Below are 20,051 nucleotides of genomic sequence, written 5' to 3'. Positions count from 1 at the left end.
AAAGGCATATTTTTAAACATTCATGCACCTTGTGCCAGGCACCACCCAGAGTAATACTATTTTTACTCAGTTAATCCTTAAAATGCTGAAAATAGCTGCCCCAAAATATCCACTGTGTATGACTTCAAGTTATTTTTTAGGGTGATCTATTTTCATAAAAACGCTTAGCTCTTCATTTCAGCAGAAAGTAAATTGTCTTTATTCCTGTCTTAAGGGCCACCCTCAAGAGTTACTTTATATTGCTTCAAACATAAAAGCACACAGCGTGTTGACTGACCTGCTTGAGATCTGATATGTCTTTTGCAGCAGGAGTCTTAATCTGGCATTGCCAAGCAACTTTTAATACCTATTGGGCTGTGGTCAGTATCACTCATGTTTCACCATACACACTGAGATTCCCAGCCCTGTAGTGCCAAGCTCCAGATTACTGTTTCCTTACTGAACATGTGACTTGCTAGTTCATTGCTTTTTGCAACATTGCATTTCATCACTTTAACACTGGCGAGCTGGCTCTGGTCTCCCTAGCTATTATACATAAGCCCATGGTCCGCGTCAAGATAGGGGGCGACCTCTCGGAGGTGTGGTCGATTTGGAGAGAAACCAGACAGGGCAGTCCCCTCTTAGCTTTTACGATTGACCCCCAAGCCCTACTGTTGCACAAAGAATTAGAGCCATGGGGAATTTGGGTGAGGAGGCTCCATACATCATCTTATATGCAGATGGCGCGCTGGTTTATGTACACCCCCCCCAGCAGATCAGTGCCGATATTGATAGGATTACTAAATGATTTTGCCAGTGTATCTGGGCTCCGGTTTAATATTTGAAAGTCACTCTTGTTTCCCCATGGGAGTCTGATTGGGACACCTACTGTCTGACTACATGAGTTTGGCCTCCTCTGGGAGACGGAGGGTTTAGATACTTGGATGTACAGGTTGCCCACACCGAGGCAGTATATAAATGCTTAAATGTAGATAGAGTCATGGAGGGACTAGAGGGCTTCATAGCATTCTGGAACAGACTCCCCTTGTCTGTAATAGGTAGGGCCTCAGTGGCCAAATGGTCTTTCTTCCTCACTGCATCTCCCTTGTCCAAAATACGATGTTTCTCCTCAAGCCGCAATTCTTTCATAAACTTGATAGCTTGTTCATTTCAGTGGTCTGGGGTGCGTAGCAGGGTGGCATTATCAATCCTCGAGCAAGACATGGAAGATGGTCCCTGATATGCGACACTCCTATTGCGCTGCCAATTTTAATCATGCCGCATGGTGGTTGGCCGCATCTGACAACTGGAAGAAGAGGTTGTAAAGAGATATGCTGGGAGATAATACCCTGCCATGCTTGCTGAAGTGGGGAAGTCGGTCTGAGCGCCCGGCCCCATACTTGGTAAAGCAGCGGTTTGGGAGGCAGTGGTTGGGAGGATACTGCGTAGGGTGCCCTTTGACCGGGATTTCCGACTCTAGGATCTTGCACCGTTCCGGGTGATTGATCTGGACATGTCCATGGAACAATGGAGGGTGGGAAGCTGTCAGATGGTGGTTGATTTATATCCCGAGGAGGTCTTCCTCTCATTCCAAGCGGCGCAGGAGACTTTTGAAGTGGGACTGGGTCATTTCCTTCATTGCGCTAAGCTGGAAAGCACTGAACAGGAGGTGTGGACTTGGTTTCCTGCTGCACCACAGCCCTCTCGGGTGCATGATGGCCTTCTTCGATGGGGGAAGGGAGGCACCTGATTACCTTATTCTATAGGGCAATCCGGGGGGAAATAGTGAATACCCCTTATGCTTCACGTAGGGCCTGGGAGGGAGAACTAGAGAAGGACATTATGGATGCGGACTGGACACACGCATGCAAGTTTGTAAGGATGGTGTCTTGTAATCACAGATTTAAATTACTACATTCTAATTTTCTGCATTGCACATATGTCACCCCTAGTCAGTTGAATAAGATGGACCCTTCAAGGGAGGCAAGATGTGCACAGTGCGGGGAATTGGGGGAAAACCTCTTGTACCTGGCTTGGGCCTTTATCAGGATTCAGGGGTTCTGTAGGGAAGCAGTGCCTACAATTGTGAACGCGACGGACAAAACAGTTCCTCGGACCCCAATGGCCTGCCTCCTGGGAATGATGGTGAGACCCAGAGGGTGGTAGATTCTCCACAAGCTTGCTCAGCTTGCACTTTTTTTGGCCAAGTGGTGCATAGCTATTAGTTGGGTGGGCACCAGGGTGCTGCTGCGCAATCTGCTTAAACTGGGAGTGGCGGTGGAGACCCATATGCGCCTTACCCGTACCAATAAAAAAGCCCTGGCAGTGATTATGATGTGGGGGCTCCTCCTCAATAAATTCTATGATGACGGTGACTCTAGCTCGGCTGATGACTCAGATGTTGAGGTGTGATTTCTGGGAACTCTGTACCAATGTATAAAAGATGTGGCAGCCAAGTGAGACATTTATATATCTCTTACTGTACACCTGGCTCGATGACTTGGAATCGATACAGTACTGTCCCCTGACTGGACATTTGTCTGCTACCTACATTCTTCCATGTCTGATGCTGTTTTGTATTGAACTCTTTTTAAACAACAGTGGTCCCTTACAAGCAAAAGAATAAAATTAAATAAATATAGACACAGTCGTTTCTATATTGGTGTGACATGTCCAGCCGGACAGAGGTCAATTATTTAGTATTGAGTAGTAGCAACAAATTTATCAACAATTTACAAAGTGGGGCACAAGCCTGTACCCTACTAAAACAAACACAAAAAGTGAAACGCAAAGGGCTTTTAGGCAAAAGCTTACGGTTCTGTAAATATCACAATTTCAATAGTAGAACAGAGAATTTCAGACACCTTTACATGATAAATGACACATGGTACATAAATGTATAAGGTGCGCAATTAAGGTTGACTGCGTCCACTCTTTGGAAATCTAGGCTATTTTGCTTAAATTTGAAGTGATCACTCGTATTGTTTACTAATTGAACTGACGCTTCATATTGGACTCCGACTCTGGGTTCCGTCCACAACTTTGTTCATTGCAAGTCACCGGTTCATGAGCCCTCTCCACACTGGCTCAGTCACGGCAAATGAGGCTTGTATCATTTAGGCATTTACTAAATGTCCTGATGATGATCCCCATAACTATGTAGTGGGATCGAAACGCCGTCGACCTTAATTGCGCACCTTATACATTTATGTACCATGTGTCATTTAACATGTAAAGGTGTCTGAAAATCTCTGTTCTACTATTGAAATTGTGATATTTACAGAACCGTAAGCTTTTGCCTAAAAGCCCTTTGTGTTTCACTATTTGTGTTTGTTTTAGTGGGGGACAGGCTTGTGCCCCACTTTGTAAATTGTTGATGAATTTGTCACTACTACTCTAAACTAAATATTTGACCTCTGTCCGGCTGGACATGTCACACCAATATAGAAACAACTGTGTCTATATTTATTTAATTTTATTCTTTTGCTTGTAAGGGACCCCTGTTGTTTAAAAAGAGTCTACTCCCAAGGTCCCTTGCTGACTTGATTGCTTTCAAATATGTTTTTGTTGCTTTCAAATATGTTTTGTATTGAACTGCCATAAGATGTGAATGTGGTATTTCTCCTAATGTATGCTTGGAGCCATGCACTGCTTGTTCTGCTGAGTTTTATCTGAAAAAATTGATTAAACAAAGTTTTTTTTTAAAATAGCACTGGCTAAAAACCAAACCGAAAGCTAACATGGTAGATGTTTGTCAGGAGCTGTTTCCGGTCCAGGGAAGACCTGGCCTGGCAGTTCAGACTGGGTTGTTCCCATGAGGCACAGGGTCAAGACTGATTTGCATATGGCTGGGTCCAAACTGAGGTGGCAAAGTTAGCTAAGGATCGAAGATGGATTTAACCCAGAGCGGTGACTGGGGTGAGTGTCTGAAAAGTTACAGCACTCCGTCCATCATCTCCTTATGTTTGCTTAGCAAGGGGCAAGCCAGGGGTAGCAGGTGCGACTCCTGATGACCCCTAATTGATGGCCATGCTTCTTAGGTCTAGACCTTTCGATTTTACTAAAATTATTAGGTCTGACAATAGTTAAATAACTTTTGATTGTACTAAAGTTATAAGTTTAATACTTACTAATAGGTGCGGTCAGCCACCTCTCATCATCCATTGGCCTGTTTTTGTATCATTCACATTTAGCTTCCGCCCAGTACAGCTTACAGCATAGAGGCAATGGGTCAGCCTACTTCAGTCACTGGTTAACTCTGAGTGAATGCATTTTGTTCCCTCACAATGAGCACATTTGCATACAAGGTAGTTCCCTTCATGGCTAGTGTTTTTGTTTTTACATTATAATTACTTTAGTGTTGAGTTTGTGTTTAGAGCCTAATGTGATAGCAGGATGCTTTTGATGTGAAAATAGGGCTCATTTCAGCTTTATCAGACCCGGTCTCCTGCCAGTGCTGTTGTAAAATCCATTTGAGTGGCCTTTGTTTATCTGCTGCGATTTCACTAGTCTGAACAAGCCATGGAGAACAGTCTTTTGAAAGAAAACAGTAATGTAAACTACTGCTCACACATCTCTGAATTATAAGCTCATGAGTGTGCTCTATCTTTGCAACCATTTCCATCCTTCCTTCCTTCCTCCCTCCCTCCCTCCCTCCCTCCCTCCCTCCCTTCCTTCCTCCCTCTCCCAAGGCAAGAGCCAGGCAGCCAATGCCAGACCAATTAGCTTTTTTAGGTTTGTGTTATCTGAGGCCTTTTTATTTTACTAAAATTATGTTACTTAATGAGGTTTTCAGCCAGACTTTGCCCATTAGTCTGTGGTTGTGTCATTCACATTTTTCTTCCACTGATTCTAGCATGCATCAAGGGACAATTCTTCAACCCACCTCAGCCATCGGCTGACTACACTATGAATTACGTCATGCTGCCTTTCACAAGGACTGTTTCTTTCAACACAGTGGCTCCTATACATATAATATCAACAATAGAGTTTCTATATCAAATAGGTATTTATTTGTAACATTCAGAAAAAGTTTCTTAAAAACAAGGGTATCCTCTTTCAGGCTTCATTCCCACTGCGGCAATGTAAGTGTCGGATTTTTGGAGCATGCTCACTTCAAAGTCACCATCAGACATGCTCATACCCCTCACCAAAAAGATGCTTCTATTTTGCTGGGATGCGAACAATTCAAGCAATTTTACACCACATACCCGTTCCAGGTGACTATACACTCTGAGCTATAGCTGAGTCTAGCATACCACCTGGTTTATTTTTTATTTTTGTTTTGGCTTGCCACGGTTTTCATGTATATTATTCTCCAAAGGGGTAACAACCCTAAATTTCCGAATTATACACTGTCTTGCGGTGACCCTTTATGCACTGCCTGTACCATACTCTATCTGTATGCTATGTCTCCTTACTGACTAGTTTGATTTTCTTTTTTCAGTTTGTTCAATTATGCTTAGAGTCTGATGATGATCCTGCTATTCTTGTAAGGGACTGAAACGTCGACTGTGATTGCAGACCCTATTTAGATTGTTTATGAACGGACCGTCCTGTTCTCTTTTCTTTTCTTTTTTTTGTTTTTGTTTTTTTTGTTGTTTTAGATACAAACTTTTCATTACCATTTGTCACACGTGTATATCACACATACGAGACCACCAAGCATGTTTATCATCTACACCCACTGGGGTTTTAAAAAAAACTTTTCTGAATGTTACAAATAAATAACCATTTGAAACTATAACATTTTCAAGATTTTCTTTAGATTGCTTCCATGTTTTGCTACAGATATTCAGGTTTCTCCCTAAATTGTTTGAATCAGGAAATTACTCATTACTAAGGTCCCCTCTCATGATTTCCCCGGTCATTCAGTGGGAAGATACTAGGACCAAATTAACGATTCCCAGTAACTTCCTTTGAGTTATTGGAAATAATGAGGGAAGGTCCATTGAATGGGGAATACTTTGCTGGACTCAGAATGAACAGGTTATTTATGCAGGTTATCCCCTGTTATGGGGAGTTCAATGCAAATATATAAAATATCTGAGGGTGCACCACTGAAGGTTGGGGTACTGCAATATGGGTGCAGAGGAGGCTGTGCCCTCTCTAGGAGGAGCACTGTCTACTCCCCCCATAGCGCAGAAGAGGGCAGACAGGTTCCAGGCTGGTAAAACCAGGTCTCGTGTTCCCGGACCCGGACATTTCAGGTCTAGAAACACCAAAGTACTCAGACTTTGGCAGGATACTGCTCCAAGCAACATGTAAAGGCAGCCTAAAAGGGAGGCATTCATTTCTAATTTTCTAGTTGTGGCTTTATTTGCATTCAAGGAATTTTCTTAGACAAAAAATATAAAATGGGCCAATTAGTAAATTTTCTCATCTATGCTTCAGCAGCCTTAGACATTCTAAGTATTGGAAATCATCAAAGTAGTTGATTCAAGGGTACATCCATGATCTAGAGGCAATAATGATCTGGACAAATATGTTTTTGCTTTGCCAAGCGCAATTTGTTGTGCCATCCCCCATGGAGTTTTTAGGTCTCGTCCTATTAATCATGCAAGCGATAATAGGATGAGAGTATAGAGGCTCATCCAAGCTCTGAAACCATCGCGGATTACGTCGAGTGCATGTGCAAATGCACGCGCTTTTTTACCATTTGCTCTCCGAGCCGCCTGCCTTTGAGAGCTTCACTTCAAAGGGCTCCCCGCCCACTGCTTCACACTTTTCACAGACGCCAGGCCGTGTCTCGCATTTCTCCTCCCCCCTAATTATTCACCCCTGCTGTTGCTGCCCACGGCCTCCCTCTTGCCTTGTTTGGCTCATTGGTGCACTGAAGTACATGTTGTGTACACTATTCAGTTGCTTAAACAATACGATAAACCATCACAGTACTTTACTGCCCGTTTGCCTAGGGCTCTGTGTACGTCAACGGTTGCTATGTACTCTTCCTCGGTTTGGACTGCAAGTACCTCTAGCTTTCGTTTCCTGAATTTGCAATCAAGCACACGAAGGCACATGAAAGCAATAATCCGCAAGGTTGCATCATGTTAAACAATTGTGTCCATTCAAGATATTATTTTGTTTTTTAAAATTTAATTGTATTGCCAAATCTTGGACCGAATTGGAAGTTCTACCCGTTTATTCTTAATCACCTTTGCCACAGGTACTTTATGTCCTCTGATGCTCTTCAGCGCTTTGCAGTGCGGTTACAAAATGAAGCACTATATAAATTCAGCTATAATGCATTACGAAAAAATGCCAAAACATGAAAACAACTCCCTGTTGAAAATCTTATGAGCAGTTTTAAAAGTGTCTCACGAGGGGCGCGAGATGCTTAACACATACGTACGAGCCGATTTAGGCCGTTTGGGTACTGCACACCCGCAGTTTTAAGGACATTATTTAAACTGACAGTGCAGTCGAACTGAAAGAATGACAAGTTATGCATGCTGCAACAAAGGGGATGAGCCCAGCAATTTCGCATCAGACAAACCACTGCTCTCACTGCAAATAAAGGGGCCGAAACTAGTTTTAGCATCCATGCACTTGATAATCAGCCAGATCGTGGCCCGTGTCCACATCATGTATTTTTAACCCACGTACACTGAATTCACGTACTCCACCACTGAAATAAAGGAACGGGCGGAGTTTTACGTCTATCAAGGTCACGTGAAGTTATGAGGTTATTTGATGAAGTATAAAATGTGATGGGCAGAAGGCAAGCTTTGGAAGGTACTGTGATTTTTATGCAGATGCTCTTCTGTTGAACGTTGCTTTGTTTAGGATGAAAAAATGTGTGGGGATGGGGCCTAAAAAGTGCGTGACCTAAGACGTGTCGCAAGGAATCTTTATCAAGGGTCGTGACCTGTACAATTGAGGGCGTGTCTTAAAACATTCAAGGTGAATTCCTGTGCTTCCCATAGTACCACTCAGGCAGTATTTAGTTACCTCTCCGTGTGCTTTCATCAAAGATTTGTCACACAATAACTGTCATGCATCTAAAGCAAACCAAACCTATTGGCTTTGCCAATGCTTGTTAAAGTAGCATTTCCTCACTATTCCGCCAAATTTTTTAGTATCGTGCAAACTATCAGCTACACCACTTCCTTTTATTTTTTATCCTAATGTAGATATTTTGTTGCTCTCAGGCAAACCATCACTGGCCTTCTGGGGGAATGTGGGCTTCCGGGTTTACACAAACATCTTTTTTCAAAACGCCTTTGGAGCTTTTTCTGATTTCCCTTTTCGTACGATTACCACAATAAAATAAATCTTTGGCCACTCGCTCGCACATCAAAGGCTGCTGCTCCCCCGCCCACCCCTCGCCTCCCCCCCCCCACAAAACAGCAAAACAAGCGCATCTGTTTTCACTCAGCCCTAGCTCGAGGTGTGTCATGGAACGGTTCAGGCAGAGTTCCCAAAGGCATCTGCTTTCCAGGCCGTCATGCTGCCTTCATGCCTACAGCACGAGCCACTGTGGCTCTCTGATTGGGCCGTGGACTCAGCAGCAGTAATACCAGCATTTCTTCTAGGCTGCCTCCCGCCTCTGGCTGGTCTGTCTCTCCGTGAGTCCAGCTCTCCCCCCACCCACCCCGGCGGGGCTCTCCTTCCCACCGTTTGCCAGGAGGAGGGGGTGAGGAGGAGGAGGGCTGTAGATGAAAGGAAGCCGCCGCAGCTGATTGACACCACATTAATAGACACCCAGTTTCCTCTCCCTTCTAAGTCACTCTGTAGGAAGTTTAAAAAGAGCTTCTTATTCAGTGCGCTCCTCATCCAGCAAGCACATAGCGCTTCTTTTAGACCTGATGTCTGTGTGTTATTAAAATAAAAGTATGATAGCCGCCAAGATGTCAGTTGATCAAGAATGGATTAAAAAAAACTAAGGCAGATGACAAAATCCAATAAGATACATTCACTCTGCCACACCATGATCAACATGTAAAATGGGGAAAATAAATAGCTTGATTTTGCTGTCTGTGCAATCTGGGTTCCACGTGTTGGAATTCAGTCGTGGTTTGCTCGGCCCTTAGAGCTTTGAAGGACTGTATAATGAATATTAGTGAGCTGAGCAATAGCACCCCTCAATGCCACAGCACCCCTCAACGCCACAGCACCCCTCAATGCCACAGCACCCCTCAATGCCACAGCACCCCTCAATGCCACAGCACCACTCAACGCCACAGCACCACTCAACGCACCACTCAACGCCACAGCTCCACTCAACGCCACAGCTCCACTCAATGCCACAGCACCACTCAACGCCACAGCACCACTCAACGCCACAGCACCACTCAACGCCACAGCACCACTCAATGCCACAGCACCACTCAACGCCACAGCACCACTCAGCACACAGCATTACTCAATGCCACAGCATCACTGGATGCCACAGCATCACTCGATGCCACAGCATCACTCAGCACCACTCAACGCCACAGCATCACTCAGCACCACTGAATGCCACAGCATCGCTCAGCACCACTGAATGCCACAGCATCACTCAGCACCACTGAAGTCCACAGCATCACTCAGCACCACTGAAGGCCACAGCATCACTCAGCACCACTGAACACCACAGCATCACTCTGTGCAACCATTCAACAACTGGTTCTAATATGTTCTCTCAATGTTTAAAACTTTATTACAAATGTCACAAAAAGATGTTAATATTTCACTTCTGTTCTTGGATTTTCATCACAATAAAATACACTGAACATAATCTTCCCAAAAGTTATTTACAAAAGTTGAAGCTATTGCCATTATAAATTACAATAACTTTTATTTAAGTATTAATTAATAATACATCTAAGTCATGTAAATACAACACATGTTGCATTACAAATGCTATAGGTGTCACGTTTGCGAAAGTTAAAACTATTGGCATTGTAAATGACAAAGTTATTAATTTCGCTATTTTCAAAACCAACACATAAATAAAAAATGTGTCATTTACAATACCAATAGATCAAACTTTCCTAATGCGAGACCTATTGCATTGCAAATGCTTGTTCTCTATTATCTGCTTTTCCAAAATCCTATAGGATCCTTTGTGCTCTCTAGAAGACTTCGGTTGCCCCCAAAATCCCTGTCCAGAATAAGACCATGAAGCAGCGAGTCTGGATTTGGATGTTTAAACTCTGTCACTCTTTTTTAAAATTTATTTTATATGCCATTAACTTCATAATATGGCTGTTAATTCTTGGCTCAAATGGTTTGAATATAATTATTTTCAATTTAATTCCTGAATACAGGCATTTCATAAGGTTCTGCAAGGCAAATTAAATGGTCGGCAACTCATAAGGAATAATATAAACATATGTTTTTCCGATAATCAGTGCCTAAGCCCCTAGTTGTAAGCAGTGGCGTAGCAAGATCATATGGTACCCAGCTGTAGTTTAAAATACATATTTTTGCCATTTTGTCACCCCCTCAGTGATGACACCCGAGACGACCCACACCTCCCTTCCTATGCCACTGGTTGTAAGGCATTATATGAATTTGAATCGATAGTCTTGATAGTTCACTCTCATTAGATTCAAGTTTAAAGCAGCATTATTTTAATCGAAAAGTGACAGCCTCTATAACAGTTTATGCTGAAGACTGTCAGTTGATAGGTTAAGCAGTATTTTGAAAAAAGATGCTAATAATGTTTCATTTTCCTTTCTCATTCCTAGGTCGTTTATCTGACCAATAGCGGCTCTGAAGCAAATGACCTTGCAATGATGATGGCAAGACTTCACACCAAGAACTTTGATATGATTAACTTCCGGTAATCTAGACTGTGGTTGCCTTGATGCACTTATCCTGTTTTACTATACAACAACATCCTTACTTCCCATGGCATATGAAAGAGTGAGGTGCAATACTGATATTGTTGTCTTGCTTAGTTTGTTCAAAACACTGCTGTGCTAAGTCTGGACCGTAGGAAAAGAGCAAGCACATAGGGAATGTTCTAATAGACTTAACTACTCTTGGTGTAGGAGCAAATTTACTAAACATTAGACAATGGGGTACTGTGTGAAAACATTTGAAGCACGTTGATATGCTGACTGTGATCACTTAGAAAGCAGGTTTTGTTTGATTCGTACATCACCGTATTCTTTCTGTGGCATTCCTTTTGACCCATAGCCCCCGCCGGGGGCTACAGGATTACCCCTCCTGCACTGTAACGGGAGGAGAGCCCACTGCCCTGGGAGCTCCTGATTGGGTCCGGAGGCAAGGGGGCTCTCTGTGTACTTTGCAGGGGTGCCCACACAAACTTCGGTACACCACTGTGTTCTTTATGGTTTTTGGTTATAACTGGAAAAACCGCGAAGGTTTCAAAAATCAAATGTGTACTTGGAGAAAACATACACTTGTATGAGTTCACTATGGTTTATATGTTCTGCTTGCCCTGGCTTTAGCAAGAAGATGAACATCCTGCGCATTCTTCTTTGTTGAATTTCCATTGCTTCATTTGAAAAGTTTCACGTGTTCACTTTGTGAGCAGTGGTCATAAACCCCACATACCTTTTTGACGGACAAGAGGGTGTGTGTGGAAGGGTGAAACAGTGTTTTCATTCTACTGGCCAAGAAATCCTCAAAAAATCCAAAAGCCCAAATGTTCAAGTAGATTACATGAACGTTTAAGGTACAACTTTATGAAGATCATGGTCATAGATCTGGTCTGGATTGTTAAACCAGCTTGAAAAACTTTCTATTTAAAACCTGAGTTAACATTTCATCCTTAATCCTATTATTCATGTACCATAAGGCATTTCATGAAGACTGGAATACAGTAGGGATGAAAAGGCCAGTTTTGATTGATATTCAAATTACACACTTTTCAACAGAAATCAAGCCGCACATCAGCCAAGCTCATGAGAGATCTTCAGGTTCACTTCTGACATTCAGCAGTGATGAACACAGAAAGGTAAAGGATGAAAGATGGAGGCAAATGCAATGACTACCTAAGCAGGAATCATCAATAGTTGATCCTTGAGAGGACCAGAACAGAGGCAAGCAATTTTCCTCCATTTTGCCTACATATCATTCCACTATTTCACAAGCCAACATAATGAGAAACTTAGAAATACTTGAAGTCACGGATAACGTCTGCCTGTGCTGCAAACCAGTATTGTGAAAAATATTGATTTTCTCACCTAATACTGATGAGAAAATCATATTTTATTAAAGACAAGGAGTACCCTGTTTTGAGCATGTCCCTTTAAAATTCACTCTTTCACTAGCAATACAAACTCAAAAGAAATTAGAAGTTAGAAATACTTCAAGGAAAAAATCTCTTAACAACCCGAAACCAAAACGTTTGTGTGGCCGTGAAAATAAACGCGTTACTTAAAATATAACTCAAGCAAAATTGTTTCAGGAAAATAGAGCCTTAAATTGACCAATCTTTCAGAAAAAGAGCACGATAGAAATCTGATAGAAAAGTATTTTTCTTTGTCATTAAAATTTACAAATGTCAGACAACATTATAGTGAATCTCAAGAACCTCTCTTTTTCATCATGTAGATTCATGCAAACAGTATCAGGATATTAGGCACATTTTCTTCCTAAGTCTAATCCTGACCTAAATAATACTATGAGAATGAAAACAGCAGTAATGACAATTTGTACTTCTTGTAAAATACCAGCTCCATAAACTCTAAGCATACCAATAATGAACATGCCATCTACATTGTAAATTGTGTAAAGACAAAATACAGATATTATAATTAAATATGCTCCTTTTGCAAAGTTGTAACATGTTTTATCTGAAAAAACAAATGGAACAAGAAGGGATAATATAAGCATTATTGTCTTAAATAAAATCTTGATATTTCAAGTCAATGTTAGCTATTTCTTAATCCTAATTATATTGAAGCAAGTTGCTCACATTATTTGTAAAAATCTTGATAGAAAATGATTTTTTTTTTCCTCTGTTTATTTAACAATATCCATATTGCAAGAAAAAAAACATTCAGAAGAAGGAGAACATATTCTTTGCTTTCACTTTCCCCATAGACACCCCTATGTGAAAACCGCTAAGTATATGAGTGTCACAGTTCATCCTCACAGGCAAAGTATTACATCAATGGCTCCAAGCAAGTCTTGAGATGAAACAGGTTGGCCAAACAGAAAAGCAAAACTCAGACAAGCATGTGAGAGGATTATTGAACAGGCATTTTGACCATGGTCTTATTCTTTCTGTACTCTGTTCCATGGAGGAGGCTGTTCTTACTCAACCAGCCCAGGTCCTTTTTCTCCTCCCCGTCCATCGAGAAATCCCAACAAAGCACTCGGGAAAAATTCATCAATCAAAAACCTCACTCCTCCGTTGTCCCTAAAACATTATAGGAAGATTTGCCACTTCAGCTTGTGTGGACACACATACTTGCATCCTCTATAATCTACTTTCAGATTCACCAGGAATCCAGTCGACCCCAACTTAACCCTAAAACTCAGTATCTATATTTATTGGAGTCTTTTTCTTTGCAAGTCTGGGAAGAAGATAAATTACCTATCTCTCGTCATCACGGAGTTTCCATGGATCGCTGCCTGAAGAAGGTTTTCAAAGATGTCCGAATATGTCAGTACAACAATCACTGTGCCACTTATAGAGGCATCACTTGACAGATGCTATGATTCTATGAAGATACTCTGTAGGACGTTTGCACCAGCTGTACCTCTGCCATGGACTGCAAGTCCAACAAGTCTTTCAATATGCCTTCCATCCTAGAAGTAAGCAAGTTCACAAAGATTGAAGAAGGATTACCCAACATCCTAAGATTGGCACCCTTTCTCAGATTTTTTAGTAGTTCTTGTCTCAAGTGAAGCTTCAAGGGGCTCTCTAACTCACTCTGCCTGAAGGACTTTACTTCCTTTAACACCCCCACTATCTCTGTGTCATGGACTTCTAAACGTATTATACTAACAGCAGGTTTTCCCAGTTCTTGGCTGCTCCCACTGCTCTTTGTAGACATGGCCTCCATGTTTTCCTTGATCACCTTCATCACAGTTTTGATGTTACCTGTTCTGTGGTGGAGATAATTGAGAAGAGTGTTGATGTAGTGTAGTAACATTCTCTCACTTTTGCCTAAGTCAGGATTATAAGGGAGGTCTTACTCTGCGTCCTTTGATGTCTATTAGATGTTGAAGAGTGAAGTTTGTAAAGCTCATTGTTTATTGTTCTCCCCGCCATTATGCAGGATAGAAACTATACTGGAGTAGTTACAGCACCACAACTGGGTTGTATTCGAAGCAATCAGAATGTCTGGTCACATGGAGGAGCACTTAAACTTCTCTGCACATACATATAGCAATAAAGATACGTAACCTAATCTATAACATATTCCAAGATAAATTGATGTCTTGATAACTTGATTCTGTAGCGACCATGGTTCTGATCTACTAAATAATTACTCTTTTCAGAGGAACATTTATGACATGAAAAGCATGTATAGTATTTTCGAAAGTTGATGTTTTCTAAGTGGTGTAAATCTTTTGATGACTGTAATATTGAAGCCTTTATTTTGTGAGCATACAAGATCTGAATAGTCTCCCACATGGATCGGGATATTGACATTTTTACCCCAGAAGTAGTATTTGCCCAGCCTATGCGAGTTACTGAATTGCATACCTTTAGCTCAAAAAGTTATTTTGCTTGTATGTCAATTGTTGGAATAATAGTGAGGTTGACCCGTCTTTCTTGCACAGAGTTTTAATTGCTTTATTTAGAAATCCGGAATAAAGAGCTAGGGGAGAGAGAATATTTAGTCATGTTGTGAGCTGTGGCTGAGGTCCAGGACAAACCAATCCAGTTCCTAAAAGTAAACGCTGGTTTATGTAAATAAACCAGAACTTAAACTTGGTAGTTTGACAAGAGAAGCAAAGGCCTACTTGGAGACATTTTGAAAAACTGTTTGTTTACAGCTTTTGAAGAGCACTGTCAGCCTATTTCCATTTGCTTCAAATCTCAATGAGAGATGCAGACAGGGGGAGTTAGCGTTCAGTGAGTGAATGAAGGGTCCTGGGCTGATATTCTTCAGTTATTAACCTCAGAGTGAGGATTTTAGCTGAATGCATCAAACACTTCATTCCACAGGCTTCTTCTGAAGACGATTTATTTTCAGTTCATCCTGAAGGTCATGTTTAGTCAGTTCCACAGTCGAGGTCCCTGAGTTTGCCTCAATGTTAATGCCATCTGAAGGTTCAATGATAGGCAAGATTTGCTGTTGCTCATCGGAGGTTTCTGTTGAGCACAGAGTGGGCGTCAGTCTCCTCTGCCATTCCGAGCAACTGCCCCAATAAGCTTAACACCTGGTCACAAAGGTTTAAACCTTTTACCTGCATCTACTTGGAATCAGATGAGTGTTTTATAAGGCGTGTTTTACATGGTCGTACTGGTGCAAGTAAAGGCATATTTTGGCTGCTTGATTGTGAAGCCATCGGAGCTTGTCAATGAGTTTCTGTGGAGGTCTAGTGTAAGCAATGTCACGGAAGTGTAATCTGGCAAGAACAAGGAGTTGGAAACCATAAAAAGAAACACAATATGAATTCCAGTTGTTAGTTCCAGATCTTCCACCAATGAATACCCTATCAATGATTGAACACTAACTTGGTGTCTCATAGGGGAAAACAGGGGAATGGTAATGGTGAATGAGGAGTTTGAGGTACAGGTGGGTTTTGGATTCATCAGGATACTTTCAACAGAGGGTCTTTCTTGATAGGTTTCTGCAAATAAGATAATACTGTATTGAGAAAATACATTGTGTACGTGATCATAGGAACAACACACACCATGTGAATGATGATTAACCAAGACAGCAATCATGGTCCTACCATCCTTTCTATAGAGAAGTGTGCTGATGAGCCTCATCACCACCAGGAATCAGTCTACACCCCTGGTAAAAGAACAAGCGATGTGGTGGTGAATAAGTGGTAGACCTTAAATAACTGTTGTAAGTAGTTCATAAATTATCTCTAGAAATACACTAACCACGCTGAATCCCAGGTGAAATGTAATCTAAGTGCAGGAAACGCAATGAGTGAGTGAACACAGTGACAGTGTAGCCCTACAACAGGTCTAATTGTGCCAGCCACCTGTGTCTTTTCATTTGCACTTATATGTATTAAAAGGTGAAGGGGGTTTCCAGAGTATTCTAACACTCCATGGCCCAGTCACTAAGGCATGGAAAATCCCTAGTGCCACCTTGCATTCACGCTAGGGGCTTGCAACCTCTCCTTGTTCCCCAAGTTGCTAAGAACCAGTAGTCTTCTTGTTATGCCCCAGCCACAAAGGGCTGGAAATACTGCTGTGACCCTGCATATCGTCACACCTCAGTCGGCAGGCACAGTTCTTAATTCAGCGCCATGTCTGCTGCGGAGCAGGCAGGGACATAAGTATGATATATTCTGACTCAAGGGCTCTCATCTGCTCTACCTTGTGGCATGAGATCAGAATCCCTCTCCCAGTTTGCTGGTCTCATCACTATATTGGCCCGTTCTGTCTCCAAAAGTAGAAAGGGAAGCAGCTCCTGTGCAGCTGTCACAAAATTGAATAAAGTCAGCTGGGAAAACACTCTACTCCGTCTACTTCTCACTTATGCGGAGAACTTTCTGAGATAAATATCAAATTCAATGAATGGATAAAAGGCTCACTGAATAAATGAGTACCCATGGGATCACATAAGCTAAGCCAACCACAGGTGCTGCCCCTTGTTTCTTGGCGGAATTAATTGAAGTTAAAAAAAATAATGGAAAAGAATGGAAAGAAAGTAGAGGAAAAGCTGTGTTGCTATCAGCAAATTAAACTATAAAAAAAGCACAAACAAAATACATGTATGCCATAAGAGAAGCTTGTATTAACAATGTTAGTTCTAGTATCACAAGTTCACCCAACTCACTTAAGGAGTTAAACAAAATAGACGGCTCTTTTATGAAATTGGCCAGTACAGGCTGTGGTCCATCTCTTCTGAGACCCGCTGTAACATGATGTTGTGTAGTTCCCACTAATGCGTAGGATCTGTGCATTTGTTGGACAACATAAACTTCGGGTGAGGTGCCCAGACTGATTCCAAGCACCCCCGCAAAGATATGTTGGTCTAGAGACCAGCTAGCTCACAGTGCCACCATAGGCCCTGTAACCTTATCAGGGAGCGAATAGTTTCTGGCAACCACTGAACATGACAACCCTGAATCCTCGGGGATGGTGGAAACAAATCAAAACCTTTGGCTCAGTCACTCACATATACTTGTGCTCAGAGAAATATACAGAATACTCAGTGGGACATTTTCAATATATTTATTAAGCCAACATTATTCTTGTACAGGATACATGTGCTGCGATTATCAGTAGACAAAAGCAGATGAAAGTGATAACAAGTACCAAAAGAGTAAAAAATAGATACATTTCTACCATGGTGCTAAAACATTGTATATATGCAAGGATATAAACAAGGCAGCAATCAGGCATACTCCCCCTATGCACACCCTACTCTGTGTGTACCTAGAGTGTGAGTAGGTGTGAAGCCAAAAATCCCCCCAAGGGACGATCCAACCCACTACTTGGTGGGAGAGAATGAAAGACCCCCTCTTGGTCATGAACTGGACACCCCTCACAAGATGTCAGACCGCTGTGTGATGAAGTCTCAACATGCAGGGACCTTTGTTGTCTGATGAAGTGCCTCCTCCACTAATCTTATGGGATGCTCTTTATTTATAATAGAAAGCAGCCTTGCGATGTGCGGATAGATTAGTGATGTTATGGATATGTAGATAGCCCTGTCACCCCGTGGATGAAAATAGAAACGACATTGATACATACTGCATAGAAGGGCCTTATACATGATGTTCAAGGAATCGTGATAATGTTGTGCAAAGCTAGATGTGTAAACAAAGTAGTTTCAGAGAAACTATTCCAACATAATCGTGCACGCAGATATGTGCAAAAGGTTACGACAGAAATGTTATTGTGAAAAATAGGACAATGTAAGAAATTAGCAATTTTGCCACATGAAACTAGTCCAGGCACATAACAATGCTAACCAACAACTTTTTTGGGAAAGTTAGCAGTATCTATGCAACTTTGATAGGCGAGATAGAACTCAAGGGCATAGCTAACTGCACATCACAAGTCGGTCTAGTAAAAGATAAACCATCCGCCATCACGCCGTTGATGAAGGAAGACATTGTAGATCTTGATAAAACAGTTAAATCAGGCTCCCCTTTTGATCCGACACCTCCTGAAGTTTTGATGAAAGGAAGAGACGTAATTTTTCCAATGCTGACTGACATGTATAACCACTCACTGGAAAGCAACAGTGTTCCAGATGCTTGGAAACATGCTACCATCAGACCACTGCTGAAGAAACCTTCCCTGGATCCTACACTAGAGCTGAAAATGGTCCTTGATCAAGGTAGATCAGTTGCTGTCATCTTCCTTGACCTGAGTACAGCATTTATTACAGTCTCTCATTCAGTTCTACTTCAGAGATTAGAAGAGGCTGGTATCACCAGTCTAGCACAAAAATGGTTTGCCTCCTTCTTGAATAATAGAAACTTCCAAGCCTGTGAAGGGCCTTTCTACTCCGCCTTTCATCTTTTAAAATGTGGGATCCCCCAGGCCTCCCCACTGAGTCCCACACTCTTTAATCCACACTCTTTAATCTCTGTTAACCTTCTCTCCGATATCATATGTTCCCATGGATTTTCAATGGTGTCATACGCAGACGACCACAGATTGCCTCACTTACACCCAACATAGGAGCAATGTCATGCCAACTTAATTCTTGCTTAAGGCAAGTTGCAGAATAGAACGCTGCCAGCTGTCTCAAATTAAACAGCAGCAAAACAGAGGTATTAGTAGTTGGCAATAATCCATCTATCTGGAATGGACGTTACTGGCATAAGTCCCTCAGAGATCACCAGTCCTCCAAGTCAGAAGTAAAAAGCCTGGCAGTTTTAACTGACTATAAACTCACTATGGAGGTTCAGGCTAGAAAGTTCTCCTCAAGTTGTTTTTGCCTGTAGAGGATCCTCAAGAAACTGCTGGGCTGGCCGCCAAGCCCTGAACGGACAGTGGTAGTACAAGGCTTGGTGCTATCACACCTAGACTATGGGAACTACCTATATTTGGTGAGCCCACAATCAGTGATCAAAAAACGTCAAGTGATCCAAAATGCTGCGGCCCAGACTATCATGGGAATCTTGAAGCAACAGGCTGTTTCATTCGCACTAGCTACATTACATCGGCTACCAATACAAAAGAGAATACAGTTTATGGCCCAAGCTTGGCCAATCGTGTGGTGCATATAACGGGGGTACAAATCTTACAACATTTGATTCATCCCTACTTTCCCAGAAGATTGCTACAGTCTGGGAATCTAGGTCTGCTCTCTATTCCCAGGGCTAAAAAGGCAATGTTTGGAGGGCGCTTGTTTGCATACCTAGCACCCCAATTATGTAATACCTTACCACAAGCTCTCCGAAAGAATGACAACAAACTTAGTTTCAGGAAACGGCTTAAAACATATCTTTATTCTTAAAATATGATGATTATGAGTCTGGCTGATCAATTAGCACAGGGAAACACATTGGGTAGCCATGCGCTTAAGAAGTACTATGAATATGAAAAAGAATGAATGCAAATTAGTTAGACGTATTCTGCGGAGGAGGGAAAGTTGCACAGCATTAATCTGAGGAAAGAAGGAGATCAGAATAGGTAAGCTGAAAATTGGCTGGTTGTCTTTGAAGAATCAAGACTTTTGGATTGGCTGACAGTTTTTTTTGCTGAGCATTGATGACATGTTGCAAGGATTCTGGTATGACTCCATGCAGAAAATATGAGTTTTTCACGGATTGAAGATCTGGCTTGTGAGATGGGATGAACTGCTTCAGACATGCTGCTGCTTTAGGAATGTAAAATGATTTAGTCATCTGGGTCATCCTTGATAAATTGTCCTTAGTCATTCAGAGGAAGGAGGTGAAAGAACAAAGAATCCTATGTGACTCATTGGGGGATAAGGTGATATTTATTTCTGCTGATAATGGAGTCATGGACTTGATAATATATAATTCAAAGAAGAGCAGGA

The 20,051-nt window shown here is 41.9% G+C and overlaps 1 protein-coding gene across 2 annotated transcripts in view; it reads left to right on the top strand.

Annotated features, from left to right (window-relative positions):
- The window catches only part of AGXT2 (alanine--glyoxylate aminotransferase 2), a 399,919-nt gene that overhangs the window by 150,199 nt on the left and 229,669 nt on the right, over nucleotides 1-20,051 (top strand). For both annotated transcript variants that reach the window (XM_078674933.1, XM_078674934.1), the window contains exon 5: nucleotides 10,656-10,750. In XM_078674933.1, coding sequence (XP_078531059.1) covers nucleotides 10,656-10,750 — 95 coding nt within the window. The remainder of the gene's footprint in view (nucleotides 1-10,655; nucleotides 10,751-20,051) is intronic.

The sequence above is a fragment of the Lissotriton helveticus genome, chromosome 2_1 (assembly GCF_964261635.1).
Source record: "Lissotriton helveticus chromosome 2_1, aLisHel1.1, whole genome shotgun sequence".
NCBI classification, from domain to species: Eukaryota; Metazoa; Chordata; class Amphibia; order Caudata; family Salamandridae; genus Lissotriton; species Lissotriton helveticus.
Note: the sequence above shows the minus strand (reverse complement) of the source record. Positions and strands in the feature narration are given on the sequence as shown.